This window comes from Zootoca vivipara, chromosome 4 (assembly GCF_965207765.1).
Source record: "Zootoca vivipara chromosome 4, rZooViv2.hap1.1, whole genome shotgun sequence".
Lineage (NCBI taxonomy): Eukaryota > Metazoa > Chordata > Lepidosauria > Squamata > Lacertidae > Zootoca > Zootoca vivipara.
Genome location: NC_142587.1, coordinates 24,723,128 through 24,742,797, shown reverse-complemented (window position 1 = coordinate 24,742,797; position 19,670 = coordinate 24,723,128). Strand labels below are relative to the sequence as shown.

The 19,670-nt window shown below is 37.6% G+C and overlaps 1 protein-coding gene across 5 annotated transcripts in view; it reads right to left on the bottom strand.

Moving 5' to 3' along the window:
* Window positions 1–2,235: 2,235 nt before the first annotated feature.
* Window positions 2,236–19,670, bottom strand: part of ARHGEF7 (Rho guanine nucleotide exchange factor 7) — a 90,400-nt gene continuing 72,965 nt past the window's right edge. For 2 of the 5 annotated variants that reach the window (XM_035114322.3, XM_088667570.1), the window contains exons 19-21: window positions 6,544–6,643; window positions 5,731–5,785; window positions 2,236–4,323 (exon numbers count right to left, since the gene is read on the bottom strand). In XM_035114322.3, coding sequence (XP_034970213.3) covers window positions 4,201–4,323; window positions 5,731–5,785; window positions 6,544–6,643 — 278 coding nt within the window. In that variant the 3' untranslated portion in view covers window positions 2,236–4,200. The remainder of the gene's footprint in view (window positions 4,324–5,730; window positions 5,786–6,543; window positions 6,644–19,670) is intronic. The other 3 variants (XM_035114324.3, XM_035114325.3, XM_088667569.1) reach the window with 2 other exon arrangements.

Below are 19,670 nucleotides of genomic sequence, written 5' to 3'. Positions count from 1 at the left end.
GCCTATAATTTTTTATTTGCATTAGATCCAAATCTTGTTTTGGAATTGTTATGTAAGCTTCCTTACATGTTCCTGGGATTTCACCTGTTTTAAAATCTCATTCATCACATCTTTCAATGGATTCACTAATTGTTCACTTAACTTTTTATAATATTTTGCCGTTAGTCCATCTGGCCCTGGAAACTTACTTTTTGTCCAATTTATTGCCTCTAAGACTTCTTGAGTTGTTATTTGGGTATTTAGAATCACTATTTGTTCCTCTTTTATTTTTGGCAGATTAGTATTTTTTATATATTCCTCTATTTTGGATTTTTTCCCCTTTTTTATACAATTCAGAGAAATATTTCACAAATGCATCTCTTATTTCCTTCATCTTATCTGTAATTTTCTTTGTTCACTTTTTTCAATCGCCAAGCTAACAATTTCCCTGATTTATTGGCATGCTCAAAATATTTCTCCTTTACTCTCTTTATTTTCTTCATTCACTATCATGGAGTATTGGGTTTGTAATGTTTTAATTGCCTGCTTTACTGACTCTTTGTTAGCATTTTTTGACAGTTCCTTCTCCTTTTCCATAATTTCATCTAAGATTTCTTTTTTCCTTTTAATTTCCTTTCAATTGAATTTTGTTGTACAAACAGTCCCCTCATAACCGCCTTACTTGCATCCCAGACCATTTGTAATTTAGTCTGCCCCTGGAGGTTTATTTTGAAACAGTGCCCCAGGGCCTTCTTTACTTTTTCCATAAAATTTTGATCTTCTAATAAATCTTCATTCAATCTCCATCTAAATGTAGTTTGACTTTCTTTTTGAATTCCCATTATCATGGAATTATGATCTGACAATATTCTTGGATTGATTTCTATGTTGTTGTTTTTACTTTGGGCTCCAATTCTTTGGAAATACATAAGGCATCTATCAGTGAACTGCTGTCATGAACATTAGAATAAAAAGTGAACTGTTTATCAAACAAGTGTTTTACTCTCCAAATATCAATCAAATTTAAAGTTTGGGCCAAATAAAAAAAAATATTTTTGTAATCTGCCTTTTGTATCTTTTTTCCTAGCTGATCTGTCCTTTTCTAATGACGGAACTCCGTTTAAATCTCCCATTAACATAATCTTTTGATCTGCATATTCAAGTAATTCTGTTTCCGGGTTTTTTTTTTAAAAAAAACCCACAATTTATAAGAACAGTCAATGATATGTACAATTTATTAACATGCAGAAAACAATTTGTACAAACAAACCAGAGAGGGGAGCTGAGGGAAGTCCTGAGAGGGTGGGAGAGGGAGGGATGGGACGGGGAAAATTTGTAATTGGCTATGTATCGGCAATTGGTATTGTTTAACAAATCTTTTTCTTTAATAAATATCTATTTAAAAAAAAAACAGAAATTGAGCAGACTCAGAAGCCTAAGGCTAAAGTGCCAGGTTTGGGGGGCGGGGGGAGCACATTCAGTGCTGGTACTGGTGAAGATTACAACACAGACATTAGAAATTGATGGGCTACGGTAGCTTCCTTTATATGAATGTAGAAATCTGTCTCGATTGTTGGGGATCTAGCCACCCAAAAATGATTATGTGCCAGTTCCTTTTGTGGCTGAAAAGCCGGGAAATTCCAGACGTGCAGAGGGTTGCAATGAGAGAACAGGACTGTTCATTCACGTTTTCCCCATTCCCTAGATTGCGGAATGATCTTTCCAAGAAAACTCAGCTTTCCCATGCCAGGCAAATACGTATTTGTTCTCCCACACTGATACCATTTTTAGCCTGTCTTGATGCTCCTCTTTTAATGGGTTGGAGAAGTACATGGGGGGTTTCTTTGTGCGTTTTGTTGTTGTTGTTGTTTATTTGGGGAGGATTTTTATATTTCAATTCCTTGAAAGTCACTTTTCCTTGCAAAAAGATATGGAAAAAATCATAAATAAAAATAATGCACCATATCTCAAAAGTGTCAAAAGGTAAGCCCGGGGAAACCTGTTGAAAGTTTTGATTGCAAGCTCTTCAAGGCAAGGGACTGTCCTTTAAGCTCCTGCACATTTGCACTAACATATACTGTGAGATAATGCAATGCCAAACAGGGTTAGTCCCAGGATTGGGATTACGGTAGTTCCTATTTCCAAATTCACAACACCACTTAAGTATTTAGATACTTAGCCCCATGAAATTTACTCCCACTCCTAAAATTACGCATGTATGAAGCCAGTTCATAAAATAAACAGCCACATAAGCCCTTTATCATCACAATAAACATTTATTTTCAACGGAAGTATAGCTGCCCATTTCTGGTTGCTGGCAGCGAGAAACAATAAACAGCTGAGTCTTATTGCTTCGTAGGTGGGGAATGTGGATTGCCTGTTTGATGCAAGAATCAACCATACAGCATACAGTATCAGAGACGTGTCATCTTTTAGGGGAGACATTACAATAAACACAAGAGCTACCTCCTTAGACGGCTCCCCTATGTTAAGTTCTCTCCTCCTGTAACATGCAGTAAAAGCAATCCTGAATTCTGATCTCATCACAAGTGTTCCCCCCTACTCCAAATCACCAGCTAAGGGGCAGGTAAAGTAACATATGTGATGTCATTAAGAGTCAGGCGAAACTTTTACTACACAATAAGGCAGGGGAAGAGGGCTCAGAACAAGAGTGCGTTCTGCTGCAGGATCCTGCCTAGGCTCAGCAGTAAGACTGATATTTAACACCACCGGGATTTGAACTGATTCACTGACTTCAGGAGCCAAATCCCTTAGTTCCTTTGTCTTCAAGAAATGTTACGCAACCTTCAGTCTGACGCACTGACATGGTACATGATCACAATGGTAATTTGAAAGTATATACCGGTACTGCCAAAACTGCACGCCATAGAGTTCCTGATTACCAACACATTGCAGAGTCCCAGGCTGCAACCCAAAATGTCACAGTGCCGCGTTTCACCGTAACAGCCTTTTTATATGGACAGAGAAAACTAAAGAGACTAATTTTCAAAAAGCACTGGGGTTTTTTTCCCTCATTCCTTTCTTTTTTATTTATTACTTGTATAAAGGGAATTGAGGTTATGTGGACTATAATTGCATTTGATCTTACAGGATGGAGGGGGTGATTTCTGCCCAGTAGTGGAAGATCAAATGCCAGTTCTGAGGTTTGAGTTTTGCAAATGCTTGACATGCATACATACATTAACCTAAACTTGCAACGATCATGATAAAAATAAATAATACGGTTTTTTTCATCCCAAAACAAAAACAAAAAACCCTACACACACTTGATTGGGACTTTTTTTTTTTAACAGCAGTGCTTGAGTGTTCAATTAAAATACTAGCCAGCTGTATGTTAAAGTATATGCACAACCATAAAAAAAAACAACGTACTACACAAATCATCTAATAACCATTAAAAAAAAACAAGAGCAAGTACATCCACCTTTAACTAGTAATTCTGCATATTGGCATGCCAAAAGAAACTTAACTGTCTGTCTTGGATCTTTAAGATGCTAGCTTGAATACAAAATGGTGCCAGTTGTCTGCATTGACAGCTTGGTGTTTTTAAAAAGCATGTTAAAATTGTGTTTGAAGCTTTAAACAGACATAAATAAATTTAATTAAGTTATTAAAAAACAGGCTGGTGAATACTGGGAAATAGGTTGGGAAATTACAAAAAAAAAATTGCAACTAACATCTACTATGTCTAGAACAATTTAAAACAATCCATCTTGGAGCAGAATTTTCAGTAAATTTTAGAAGAGCATCAGGCACTGCCATGTCTGTCTGCTGCAATCATTACAGGAAGAAACTATAACACTATATCAGTCCTGATAACATTGATCACATATGCATTCAAAATTACAGATAATATTTACAAAGTATTTATTTGGGGTGGGGTGGCATCATGAACTGCTTAGCCAGCTGTCGCACTTGCTGCAAAAATGAGGTAATTTAAATGCACACAAGTTAATTCTAGTTCAGTTCAGGGTCCATGCTATCTACACTTAAGTACAGACAGCTTAAGTGAATGGATTGTTGTTGTTGTTGTTGTTGTTATCATTATTATTATACATTGTAAGAAATAAAAATCATTTGATCCAGTTAAGTCCTACTTTGTAGTGCTTGTTATGCAACACTGACTAAATGTCAGAAGACTTCCCAGCTTGATTTGACAACTGGTCTTTCAATAGAAAGAAAAGAACAACAGTAAGTTTGTTATAAATTGGTTTCATCCCAAGATGGATCATTCATACTCTTTAGAACTTTCCGAACAAGTTTTTCCAACTCCTTGCGAGCTCTTTGTTCTTCTTCCAGAGATTTCTTCATCTTTTTGTTATCCTAACAAACAAAAGACAAACATATCATGGTAACCTGGTCTGAATGGCTGGAAGATTAGTTTCTCATCGATATGTTTTTATAAGAAGACATGAGGATCTCATGGAGCACTAGTCTGTTGCAGACTCTTGCTCTATAATATTATCCAGGGACCAGAGATATTTTGCCTCATGAGGTAAAAAACATTTCTACACCAGTAGGCCCAAGCCACAAATGGAAGAAAAGGTGAGTATCATATTAGAAGGGGCTCCATTTTAAGTACATGAACAATGTTAGGTAACTAGTCATAAAGTATAATGGGGGGAACCCCAAAAAACATTAAAATCATGGCAGTACTCGAAGCTTAACATATCTCCAAAAATAATTATCTTGTACAAAGTAATGCTGAATTGTAGCAGGAAGTATCTGTCCCGTCATCACAAGAATTTTCCACTTGCACTGTTCTAGGGTTTACCCAAATGCTTCAGAGCAGATCTAGGAAGGGCATGGGCCATGCAGAGGGTAGGGGGTGAGGAGACAGGGAAAGCAGAAATCCTTGAGCTGACAGCATGATAACTTAACACTACTGAAAGGTTCATTTTATTCCTTTTAGTCTCTGACCAAGAAATCCTGATATTTAGGGATATATTTCACTTTGGAAACTTGGAACACTGAGAGCAAAGGGGGGGGGAGATGTAAGACTAGCCAACGTTCTAGAAATGTGTCCAGCGTACATTTCCACATCTGCATTACTTGGGAATAGCTTTTCGGGGCTCGTATTATATGGCTTTCATTTTCACAAACTGTTTACAATAATACATCTGCTTAAATGCCACAACAGTTAGTAAGCATCAAAAGCAAAGAGAAGGCCATGTGTTTATAGCTGATGATGGGGGTAAGGGGAGTTGCGACGCAGCTTCACGTTCACTGTTTCTTGATAGGGCTTATGCATTTCCATAGTATGGCTCGGCTTTTCATGGTATTACATTGCCGTCAGGTCATAAGAGAGCAGAGTGCAAAGGCCTAGTGCCTATATGCCACAAGACACGCCACCAGGAAGAAACCAGCAGTGAAGAAGCAGGGAGCTGCATGGAGTAATGCTGACCCCACATTAGTAACATTGATAGCAGTAATCAGCAAAGTAAGGAGGATATGGAGATTGTTGGCCCACCTTGACACTTGATAAGACAGCTCTAAAGGAGGCAGAGCACCACACTCTTCAGACATTTGCCATATAGCCCATGGTGCAGGGAGCAGAAAGTTAATCCTCCTTCAACCTCCACTCCAGCATCGATGCTGTGAAACAGCATTGCTACTGGGGCTCACTGATTCTATTGCTAACTCTTTGAAATCTTAAGTGGCCTAAACCACAGCATACTGCCCCCTCCTAGTCTGTGTTGATAAAGGGTGGGATATATATCTTTTACCAACCTGTCTTAATTCCTGAACTTCATCCTTTAATGCATATACTGTGTCAACAAGGCTTCTAAAACAGAAAATTAAGACAGAATACTTTGTAAATATATTACATTAAAATAAATATAAAAATCAGATCAAGAACTATCAATACACATTTAAATGAGAAGCCATACAAATTTTAAGGTGGAAAAGATAGGGACACAAAAATGGGCTGTGTATTCCTCCACAGTATCTTTTGGTCTTTTCTGGCATATTCTTAATTTAGCCTTTCTTGGAATACAGGTTATACAACTAGGCAGCATAAAATCTCTTTGCTCGGTTAGGGAGCAATCTGCTATAGCAGATGCTGTTCACCTGCAAATCCTCTTTGTTTTAATGGGCTTTGGGATGAAGCAACTCTTAACTGTACATTTTAAAAACATAAACAGTAATGTTTACCAGTACAAAAAAAGCACCTAGTAGTGATTCTGTATATTAATAAGAGCAGAAATCCCGGAGCACTCAAGAATGCCACCTTACCCACAAAACTGATCATTTCCCAGCTGGTACAAGGATGAAGGGAGAAAGATGCAAAGAGAAAAGTTAGAGAACCAAAGATTGTTGATATTAGTCTAAATGGGCTAGAGAGGAACGACAGTGCACATTTATATGCAAGACAGCAATGAACTCCAGTAGGATATTCATCTGCTTAAATATAAAGCCAGAGAGTATATTAGGAACAAGTTTCTACGCAGCTCAAGTTATCACACAAAAACTTCCTATGCTCAAGAACACAGACTGCTTAAAGGCCATCATTTTGCTAAAAAAATAAAAATAAAATCTTACTTTTCTTCTATCACAGTCTGACCATTACTTTTTGTTTCTTCTACAATAATTTTCTCCTCCTCTGGAAGCAGTACTTGGGGAGCAGATTCTTTACGGGAGCCTAATGCAAAATAATAGAATTAAAAGATAAACATTCAGGCACTATTAAAAGCATTTGAAAGAATACGTTTGCAAAAACTGCAGGATTGTTATTACATAGCAGCTATTTGAAATATTGGACATGGGGACATATCATGTCTAGTTCTCTTTTTTTGGAGGGGGGGGGGCGTATGCCAATTACTTCCATAGGTGTATTCACAATAGTTAATGTGAGACTGACCAACAAATTGCCACTTATGTTTTTCCAGCTATGAGCAGATTAGATTAGCACTGCCTAGTTAAATCTAAGAAAACTCTATCTAGAGAGCCTAGTAACATAATCAGGCAATAATGATCTTTCGCCAGTAACTTAATCAGGCGATAATGAATTTTCACTAATATAATTGAAATTTCTTTCTTTACTGCAAAAGCACGCCATATGAAAATATCTTGGTTGGTTGTGATCGCCTGACTATATAATACACCTAATAAAAGAGGCATTTCTGATAAAATATTTAGGAATTGCAACTGCTTCAATGGAGTAGCCTGGCTCTAAAATTGGTTGGTCATTAGAAGAAAAATTGTAATGATGCTCCACTCTATTGCTAAGCATAGTTCAAAGTATTAGCCTTCACTCTCAAAATCTATTTGATGTGGGTCACATAATATATAGAGACTGCTTCTTCTCTTATTTGTCACTATAAAATTTAGGATCAAGGGGAAAAACACATTCTTGATAATATTCTCAGAACTAAACACAAATAAGGAGTAGATACAAAGGAAGGACCATACAAGAGGCGTAGAGGAAAATATTTCTGCCACAACAGCTAAAGAAACACACCACCACAAAGCCTATATAGAGAATTGTTTTATCACTTATCTGTACCAAATGTGTAGTATAAGCCTCCTTACCACCTGACACGATGATACCAGTTTACCAGGTGGCAAGTTCCCATTTGGCAAATGGTCACTAGTTAAACCGAAAACCTATGGTACAGAAATCTTAATAAGCCACTTACACACAGGAGTTGTTCTGAAAATAGGATCAAAACCAGATCTTTTATGCTGCAAACGTAGGAAAAAGAAGATACAAAACAAGTGTTTTCCGTCTAACTTGCTCGAACTCAAGAACTTTAAGAAGTAAAATCACAGGACAAGGCAAGGTAACATAAAAATAGATGTTCTTTTACATGCCTAAATAAACAAGGAGTACTTCGTCATTACCCAGAACAATTAGGCGGAAGAAATATAACTGCAACTAATTTTAAAAGAATAAACACCATTAAAAAAACCACCATATCGTAGAGGCAACACTGAATGAATTGTGCTATTCTTTGCACACAATGATGGCACATCATTAACTTTTAAAATACAGTGTAAATCAAGTAATTTCTTGTTACTGTACTGAAATAAAGGGTGCTATTGCAATAACAACACTGAAATTGATGGCATGGAAACACTGTTATCCCTTTGTGTGTGGTAAGCAACAGCTATTTATTTCTAAACATTTTTATCAGTAGCTCCCTGACATAAATTAAAAACATAAACCCAAACTATCAGTTCAGTCCCTAGGAAAATAGGTAACTATCATTTTAGAATGTATGAGATCTGGGAGACAACTTACTTCAACAAATAATGTTTTGATTTCATGGATGTTACAATATATGGAGGAGGAAAGGGAATTGAAAGGATTGTAAGCCTTATGGATGGCATCAAAAACGGTTAAGTTACTAGCGGTAAATGTTTTTTGATACATGGTAAGACAACTATTATGGAATGTCATGAACAGATTCTAGCAAACACGACTACACAATAGATCCGCTTCTCAACTCTAATTTATTTATGTACTAAATAACAATCTAAACACAACCTTCAGCTTGACCTGTCACTTATTTCCCACTTATTTCCAAATAATAATGCACACTTAGAAGTACAGTCCTTGTGTCTCAAAACAACTTTGTTAAATGTTTAGGATATTAAAACCATCCAAAACTTGCATCTTCTTAAAAAAACATGCAGTCGCATGGCAAGAAAAAGCATGGTTTGTAGTGACGGAATGGGCTGAAATGAAGGCACATCAAAGCTCTGTATATGAGAAGGGGGAAACAAAGACACTTCCACACTTTTGATCTACAAAAAAAAACAAAAACCACCAATCATTTCGAAACATTTTAATTACATAAATCTGAAAGGTTTATCTAGAGATCCCACAGACAATTCATTTAGCAAAGGCTTGGGATGGAAATCTACTGATTGACCTACAGCTCATTTCACAAAATGACCACAACTTTTCAATATTGAAATTAATTTATGCCCATTGAAGTGAATGTTCCTAACAAGCCAGGAAGTAGTGAGCAAGTGGTAAGTGTAAGTGAGCCCATGTTGTGTTGATTTTCTTCTGTTAAAACAAATGCTTTGATTAACCCAACAGAACTTCAGCTCTTCTATTTCCCAGAAGCGAATATAACAAAGCCATCTATGCTGCAAATTTGCATCACACAGTATACAGAAATGTGTAAACAACCAGCAGGAACACATACATGTTTAGAATTACATTAAAACAGAAGCAAACTAAAGCATGATAAACTTTTGCAACAAACAGGTAGACTGTTAATAATGGAAGAAGAGTTTTGAAAAACAATATCCAGCAACATCAAGACCAAGCCGCCCATGTTATAAAATTCTGCACTTAAATATATATATATCACAAATACAAATAGCAGCTGCTGGGGAAGGGAGATTGGAGGGGACATTTAACCCTTTCCTCCCTTGCAGTGGTCCTCATGGAACTTGCTCATTTGAAGCTATTTGCATTGGGAGGATATATTCATTTGTGTTAATGGGGCATTTCTTCCCAAAGCAAACAGCAGCTTTAAAAGGGAGTTATTTTCACTGACAAAATCCTATCATTCCCCACTGAAGTTGAAAAGTGCCCCCAGATTCATTGAAAAAAAATCTGGTAACCTTATGATAGTGCTGTTTTAAAGGTTTCCCCAATGTTGATTTTCAAGTGTGCATTCTACAATAATCTTAAAACAATATCCAATGAGTATTTTCCAAATAAGGAAGTTGAGAGACTTTCCTGTTTTGCCTCCCGCTCCCCAATATTTCCACATCATGGCTTCTGGCTTCCTGCATTGCAAAATGCATGTGATTTATTCCTGCAGGCTCTTCATCATTTATAAAGTAAGTGAATGTTCTTGTTTAACTTAAATAAATGATTTTTCCAGGTTGCAATTCTAGAGGTAATCCTGTATGACCTGCATGCATGTACCTGGGACCAAAATAACTTACTTTTTATAGCTGGGTAATCCAAATTCTGCACCATGACAAGTATAAAATTGGAACATATATAAATTAAGCAACATTTGCACACACACACACACACACACACACACAATGTGTTGCATAATGTTATGATTTTTACATTCTTGCATAATTTGAGTTTGCTTGCAATTAAAAACAGCAAGATCAACGAAGCCCACCCCTTGATTTCAGTGGGACTCAAGCTCAATTTGCAAGCTCGTTGTCTTTAAGTAAGATACTATAAATCTTTTGGTTTGATTTACAAATACCTATAGATGTGCTTTGTAAAATGACATGTTCAATGGTCTTTACAATTGTGGTAAAAATAAAAATAATATCGTATCAAGGTTGAAAACTACTGCAGTTTGCACTAACAATCTCATTACTTAGGAAATACAGAACACAGGACACATACACATGGCAATAATTATTTTATTCACATCTCAACTGGCACTCCAATAACAAATTCAAATGGGTTTGCTTTGCTGATATACGTTAGATAAATAATGCATAAAATCAAGAAAATAGCTGGTGAAAAGAGTGAGAAAAGAATAAGGGATTGACCATGATTAAAGATAAAACTTTCTGATTTGTAGATTTAAAACGAAACTATGGAACACTGAAAGGTATAATCCATCTGAAGAAGTTCATCTGAAGATATGTCAAAATGAATAATCATAAAAGATGCCTGCACATCAATAGGAAGTCCCAGTCAAACCATTAAAACAGCACACTTCATGACATGATAACTTGGGTGAATTTACTGGGAGACAGATATGGGAAAGGGCTGAAATCAGAGCTCGACAACCTCCACACCCTGCAGGAGGCTTTTTTAGCAGCACAAATACACCAAAGTAGCATCTGGACTGGTGTCAAGAACATGTTTACATCCTCAGGGATGTAGCCAACACTGCTGTCCCACTCGCCAGGATTCTGCATGTGCAATGGAACTTCCTCCTCTGCTCCCCTGCAAAATAGGCTGCACAGTGCTGGGAGATTTTGGAGGTGCATGGGGAGGGGACATTAGAAGTGCAATGTTGAATACATCCTTCAATCTAGGATCTACTTCCAGGCATTCTGGCTTGTCTTTAAATATGACAATCTTTGAGGGGAGATCACAGCACTGCTGCAAGAGGTAAGCGACAAGAGACCCTAGTAATGGCAATGCTTCCACTTACAAAGCACCTTGTAAATCCATATGCATTACTCAGCTAAATGGACCAATTGTCTGGCTTGGTGTAAGGTGTGTTTCTGTCAATTCCAGTACTATTGATAATGAAGCAAAGAACAGATAGGAAAGACAAGAACACTCCCCAGGCCTCAAGGAGATAAGTACATGGATCCTTACATGAAGAAGGTATTGTACACTTTCCCCAGTCATAATCATAATAATCATAATCATAGTCATAATCTCCAACAGGCCTTTGAGAAAGTTCATATATTGACTGAATTTTGTATGTTCTCTGGCTAATATGCATACTCAACAGACCTTGGGGAATGTGCATATCTCAGCTGAATCTTGTACATTGACCAACCAACATGCATATTCTCTGGTCAGTATGCATATCATTCCCCACCCCACTGTATGTTTCTTGTTCACAAGTGCAGCCAGCTGCTTCTAGTCCTGTCAGTACTTATATGTCCCACATCTTACTGATCAGGCAAGTAGCAGAAAGAAAGGGGGCAAGAAAATATCAACTTTTTCTGTTGTCCAGCCCCCTTTTCACCCCTCAGCTGTTCACCAGTCAGCTGAGCAACACAAGGGGGATTGCAAGGAGAGGGAATGTTTAAACCCACCATGATTATGATGGAACTTGCCCTCTGTATGTCTATTAAACTTAGGAAAAAGCTTATAAGCAGCATGAGGTCAATCATCATGGGAAAAGAGCCGGGAGAGAAAAGTGTGTAAAGTACCTCTGATACAGGTCAGGAAAACAGCAGTCAGGCATAGTCCAAAACCTGCCTGAGGAATGTACAAAATTCAATCAAAATATGCACATTTCCGAAGGCCTATTGGAGGTTACATATATTGACTGAGAAATGTGTACAATCTCCTCTTCATGAAAGAATTATGTTCACATTCTTCATGATGCCTGATGAATGTGCACAATGGTCAGTTGTTATGCACAATAACTGCTTAACTCACATTCCACTTAACACATATATGGAGTTAGAATTTTTTACCCCAATGTGCATCAATTTACACTTGCCTACATTGGATTGCATATGCCATTTCAATGCCCATTCATTCAGTTTGGAGAAATCCTTTTGGAGCAGCCTGCAATCACTTTTTGTACTTACCACCCTGAACAATTTGGTGTCATCAGCAAACTTTGCCATCTCACTGCTCACCCCTAACTCCAGGTCATCTACGAACAAGTTAAAAAGCACAGGTCCCAACACCAACCATTGGGAGGTCCCACTTTTTACACCCCTCCATTGTGAGAATCAATTTATCCCTACTCTCCATTTCCTGTTATTTAATCAGTTATGGATTCCCAAGAGGATCTGTCTGTTTATCCTGTGACTGCTAAACCTTACAGGAGTCTTTAGGAATTTTATTAACAACATTTTGATAGTCCAACTACACAATGTGTACTGGATCACCCCATCCATATGCTTACTGCCACTCAAATAATTGAAAATTGGTTAGACAGAACTTACCCTTGTGGAAGCCATGTTGGTTCTTCTTCAGCAAGATTTGTTCTTCTACATGCGTGGCAATTATATTGTTAAGAATGCTTTCTACCATCAGAACAAATGCTGAGCTAACTGGCCTATAATTTCCCAGATTCCCATAGGATCTAAAAACTGCTGTTACATTGGCACTTTCCAGTTAGGGACAAGTTACAAATTTTAATTTAAAGATTTTACTTTTGAGTTCCTCAAGAACTTTGGGTGGATTCCATCTGGACCAACTGATTTGCTCATTTTTAATTTGTCATTAGGCATAGAACTTAATGTCCTGGCACCACTAATTGCCTCAGTCTCCCTTTCTGAGAAATTTAGTTTAGGAACAGAGATCTTGACTTCATCTTCCACAATGAAGACAGATTCAAATAATTCGGTTAGCTTCTCTATTTGCTTTTCATCATTTAGCACATATATGATCGTGCTAGCCCCCTTCCTGCTTCTAATATATCTAAGGATTATTATTATTATTATTATTATTATTATTATTATTATTATTAGAGGTGGTCTTAATGTTTTTAGTGATGTGCTCTTCAAATTATTGTTTTGCATTCCCTATCGTCTGCTTGCATTTCTTTTGCTAAGATGTATGTTGTTGTTTTTCATTTGGAAATTCCATTTTCTGAAGGAAGTTTCCCTTGCCTCTGACAGCTCCAACTTTTTGCACATAATAAGATATTTTACAAAATCTTTGAAACTCACCTACACTGCCAAGGTGTTACAATACTAGTGGCCATTTGATTAGACGTGAATAGTTGGGAATCAGAAACATTATGAGTATGGGCAAAAACCAAGAGCCGATGAGAGGCTAACTGGGAGGGTCTTGTGTGGAAAGAGTTCATTCCTGTATATGGAACTCAGGAATCTGCAGTGATGGTAGTGAATGGGGATGTATACACTTCCATGAGATTCTGGGAAGGTCAATAAATTGCCCTTTTGAATGGCTTCCCCCATTGGAATATGTGGCATTTGACAAGCTTATTAAAGTTAAGGTGGCTCTTTAATCTCTTGACAATTATAAGATCAATACCCAAGGTCATCTAATACAACAATAACATTATTTTTCAAGGCTTGATGAAAGTATTGAATGAATCCTTGCTCCACAAGGACAAATGGCCTGGGATTGTATGGAGAGCACCCTCCTGTTGGTCTACACTGGTTGGAAGAGAACTGTAACTGGAGCTGGCTGTTCCTTCCAATAGTGTTCATGAACTTGTTCTCAAATTGTTTAGTGGTCAAATATTCTTGCTGTAAGGCTTGTAAGGGACACCTGTAATCCAATAATGGGAAGGGAGGAGCAAGCAATCTAAGTGAGCATGTTAGGTTAGGGGGGAAATAAAAGCCGTACATTAACCCCCCTAGAGCTGCACTACAGTGTTATGGCATAATACTCCAAACACAAAAACACACACCTTCTGAAGAAGAAGGAAGAGGAAGAGGAAGAGGAAGAAGAAGAAGGTGTATGAATAATGGGTGGAAATTCCTGTTCCCAACACGCTGAGGAGTTTTCACCTAGTCAATGCTGAAACTTGTGACATTTTAACAGCCTGCTTTTCATGTTTCTCTTTCCCAGCCCTATGTCTTAGGGTGAAGGTGGGTGGCGGGATTGGCGGGTAACTTGTGGGGTCAGGACATTTGGCTTTCTGCTTTCTCTCTATTCTCATGGAGGCCAGTGCTAGTATATCTGACCACCAATGTGCAAATCAAATTAAAAACCTCTGGGTGAACACCCACACCCGCTATGCTGGACAGGAGAGGGTATAGGTCTTATCCATCCTCGGCCCAAAAGTTCATGCTTTTTTTCTGCCAAGTGAGCAGCAGTCCTAGGTTGGTGGTGCCCCCATTCCTGCTGGTTACTAGTACCCCAGGGGCTAACCACCTATTTATAGGTAGCCAATGCAGCATCCTGTTCCTAGACTGGTGGTTGCTGAAACATTATCAGCATGATCTTTGCTCCTCACTTTTTTCTTCTTCTAAGTACCTTTTAAAGGTGAAGCTGTGTGTTGGGCTCCCTTCCTGATCAGACTCTAAAACTCAAGGAGGGAAGGAGACAATAAAAAAGGAGAGGCAGCAGTCTGTTTGGCCCCACAGCAATGCTAGTGCACCAACCATGTTTACTTAGGACAGAGAAAGAACTTGGAAGTCTCCCCCTATCAGAAGGGCCAAGAAGGACTCGAATAGCACCACCTTCAGAGCAAGTGGGACGAGCTCCGGAAATCCCTCCACCATTCAAGGCGAACTATATTTAACCACGCTGAAACATATTCCAAGATTTCCCTCCTGTCGTAAATTATTATATAAACTCACCCAGAGTAAAAATTTAATTTTCAGTTTAGTTTGACAATTCTGCTCAGTTTGTACTCATGGTTGAGATAGAAAACTGTTGTATCCTGATCTGAGTAAATGACACATAAACAATAAAACCTTTTAAAATACAGGGATGAGAGAACTGCTTATAAAACAAAACATTTTGGACTACACATAGGAGCTTAAACCAAATCAATAAACAAGGTAGAAAAGCTAACAATTGTTCACTTATTCCAGTAAGCTATGTAACACATTATTTACAGTTGTAAAGAAACACACCTTGTGCAGGTTTCTATCTTGTCTTTTCATTAAAATGGTCTCAATAAATAGACCACAAGATGAGGAAAGGATAATATATTTTTATATAGCAGATCACCTGTATTCACTTTTTAAAAACAGAAGGACAAGAGGACATATATTTAAAAGGAAATTATTAATTATATACTTAAAACAGCCCCTGCTCAATTTTTTTCATGAAACTCAACAACCTGTAGATTCTTGCAGCACTGAGTAGGGGGGGGGAAATCTAATCCTACCATTCATTCTGGATCATAGCCTGGCAGCTTAACTGGAAAACATCTGAAGTGTTTTAACTGTGTTTACTTAAGTTAATTGGATTTCCCTAGCACAATACAAAGCATTTGGGTATACATTTGGAACTAAAACAATATACACAACAGTACTGCTCATATTGAAAGTCTGCTTCTGAATACCTTTAGCCGAAAACCTACAAGTGTTGTATTTCAGAGTGAAAATTGACTGGCAAGTGTCACCTGGCAAAATTTTAATTAGTTAAGTCAACCATTAAAAACACATTTCCTTGGCCTGGATCTTAATTTTCCTTCCCTGAGAGGAACACAGTTCAGGGAGCAGGAATTCCCCATCTCCCACTACAGACCCCTACCTGCCCAACCTAATAAATCAGGCATCCCCAAACTTCGGCCCTCCAGATGTTTTGGACTACAATTCCCATCATCCCTGACCACTGGTACTGTTAGCTAGCGATCATGAGAGTTGTAGGTCAAAACATCTGGAGGGCCACAGTTTGGGGATGCCTGTAATAAATGCTATTGGCAGGTGGGGGACTCTTGGAAATAGTGTGGATCATGATGTGAGGTGCTGCAGAAAAAGGAGTGTGCTGCAGAAAATCACTGATGTTTACATTAACAAAAGAACAACTTAGGATTTGAGACCTTGTTTATGAAGTCAGTTGTTTATGCTTTGCAATATTCAAACTGATAAAGGGAAAATATTTAATTGTGCTTTATTTTAAGGCCATTAACATGGATTACTGTTACAATTAAGCTTCATATTCACTTCTAAATAAAATTTCTTTATTTGTGTTATCAACATTAGGTGTTCTGCATTTTATTCCTTTAGCTGTTGCTCCCACTTTACCACACATCTTATTATTCTTCAGTTTTACACTGTCAATATTTGCATATGGAAATGCACTGAAAATTTATGTAGCTAAACAAACATGTCAGAAATCATTTTACGTCACAGACAATGACCAATATTCTTTATTACCAAGAATGAATGATGAGCATAAAAAACCTCAATGTCTGAGTTCACACATAATGCTAAACCATGGTTAATGTCAACCAAGGTTTATAAACCAATAATAAACCAAGCCTCATGAGCATGACTTGTTCATGATTAACAAACCAAGGTTAAGATGGTCAACAAACCAAGGTTAAGATTCTATTGTTTGGACAATAGAAAAATGTGATTTAATAAACCATTGCTTAGCATTACATGCTAACCAAGTCAATAAAATATTTCTGGGAACTACTGTAATAAAAATCTGTTAAAACAGCCTTACAGCCTGATCCTATGCATGTTTACTCAGAAGAAAATTTTGCCATCCAATGAGACTTAATTCCTAAGTAAGTATATACAAGATTGCAGTCTTAGAGACACGGAAATCCAATGTTAAAAAGTTACAGTATTAGCTCCTGTGTTTTGACAAAGGAAGTCAGAGGAAAGTGCACATCGTTTCCCATTTTTTGGAGTTTTAAGGAATGGCACAGGAATACTTACTTCAGAAAGAGACCTGCTCATAAATCCCTAACTGAAATGGATGCTCAGTAGGGAAAAAAAGCAGTCGTGATTAGTTCAGATGAATTGCCAACATAGCAGTAACAATATAAATATTTACATAGCATGACCTTTTCCAGTATTTTACTTAGTTCACACAATGACAATGTTTAAGAACAACAACATCACACACATTTACTATTTGAAAATCCAGGTATCTCGGTGAAAATTCTGTGGCTCTCAAGAGCCAGTTGATGGATATATGCTCCATCCAAATCTAGTCACTTCTCATGGGTGCCAGAGCACCGTCACATCAGAAAGGTCCCTCACTCACCTGGGGTGCCACACTGGATCTACTGCTACTATTTACACTATTGATCAGCCCACACAACAGAGCTCCAAATGTGTAAACATATACCCTGAACACATCTGAGACATTTCTCACTAGACTTAATTTTTTCTTTAAGTCATTTAAGCATGCTCCCTCCCAAATACCAGAGGAGTAACACTGCCATATTAAAATGTATTGAATCATGTGTACCCTGATCCAGCAAATAAGATCTGCATACACAGCTGATGTTGTGGGTGCACATCCCTTTCCCATCTAATCTAGCAAGACAAGTTTGATGCTGATGAACACCCGCAATCAGAGGTCACCCGCTGCACACAATGAAATGCAACTACAGTAGTACCAGAGCCATGTTCTATAAACAGCAAATAACTGGAAATTTAGAACTTTACAGGGTTGTTGTTGTTTTTAGAAAGCTAAAACCCTACATAAAGCAAAATCTGTGTGAAATAATTCATCAGAGCACACAAGGTGTTATATATACACACACCCAGGCCCTAAATGAAACACTTTTAGTTTAGTGCTTGGCTTCCATTTTGCTTGACTACATCTAAAAGGAATATTTTGAAAAAGAAATTATAAAAAGCTGCCCTTTTCAGAGCACAATAATTTTAATATTAAAGGCATAGGCTAGTAAATGCAAAATTTATTTCAACTGTACATAACAGAAACCTTTTTTTAAAAAATCAAAAAAGAAAACACGCAGTTGTTATATGCCACCACAAACAAGAAAATGCAAACTGTACAATACAATGCACATTCAGATATACATCTATTATAATTGTCTTCAAAAGTCAGTAACTTACTAAAGATGGCTTCTCCCATTCACAAATGAAATGAACAATATATATATTTGTTCTTTTTTAAGACATCACTATATACACATTTTATTGTGTTTTGGCATGATTATGCAAAACACACAATTAATAATAGCTTACTGTCACCTTATAGCAAATACTTATTGAATGGCAGTATCGTTTAAGCTGTGTGAAAGGGACTGACAATGGCTCACACCTAACATTCTAATTCAAATTCTGTACGCCTTCATTTTAATACTAACTGTACACACTTATCTTACAGATTGTATAACAGGTACCATTATTAATATCATTCAAGTTTCACAAAAATAAAACACTAAAACTTTGGGCTGAATACCACCATTTTAACACTGGATTATTATTATTATAATTATATTTTAATGCTGGTTGCATTAACACTTCTGATCCGTTCACAAAAGCCAGCAGCCTGTCACAGTGAGAACACTGATAAGGACCTTTTAATGGCATGGTTAAACCAAAGAAAATTACCGTAACAAGACTCCATTGTTCTGATGGTTCGCAGCTCTTGCAATAATTAATGGTGGCAATTTTTTCAGCGCTTTGGATATTCAAAATTAGTTAAACATACTTCTGAGAGGGGGGGGTGGAGTTCCAAAGAAACCATGGTATACCATATCCATAATACATTATCTTGAGAGCAACAGAATCAATTCAAAAGCTTTCAGCCACTGTAAGAAACATCTATTGTCTAAAAGCCAGAACACGATTGCTTAAATTTATGCCTTCAGTGTCGTCTGTTTTGTTTTGCTTTGCTTTGCTTTGTTTTAAACCTGAGCTTTGAGAATTCTCAGGGTCAAATTACTGGTAGGTTTTATGAAGCAGACATGTTTGAACGGTTTCCTGGTTTCCCTTTTTTGTTTTTATGAAAGTCAACAGAGGCCTGGCCGTTTTGACTCAAGCTGCCTCCTTCCAACCGCTTCTGCACTTGCAGTATATGTGCACGAGTACCCTATATATTTTTCTCCAAGGAAGAAAGGCATTCCAGCAGGGGGCACATTTTGAAAAGAAAGATGTTCTGAATGTAGTGTGCTAAGAAAACCCACCCCTGCCATTTCCCTACTCAAAACTTGAGCCTAATCCTATAAACCACTGGAACAGCAGCATAAGCCTCCTGTTGCTACCACAGAAAGTGACTCAAAACCCAGTAAAACAGCAGCTAACAGCTCTGTAGATTGGTGCTCCTGGCTCATCCCTCTGGGTCACTGCTATGATGCATACGGTTCCTCATGTTACTCTCTGCAGCCTTAGGGGATGTGCAAAGGTAGAGCACTACAATGAAATGCTGGTATTAAGTCAAGGCTGCTGCAGCAGCAGGTGGCTTACTGGTTAAGTGGGGCCAGGCTGCAAGCAGTGTCTCGCCTTTCATGCCATTTGACCTGAAGCAAACCTCTCTCTCTCTCTTTCTCCAGCCAAAACTAGACCTTTGGGCTGGCAGTTGAATTAGGTGCAGCTGAAACGGGTTCATGCTATTTCATTGCTAACAATCCTCTCAAGTGCTTCAATTTTGGGACATTTAT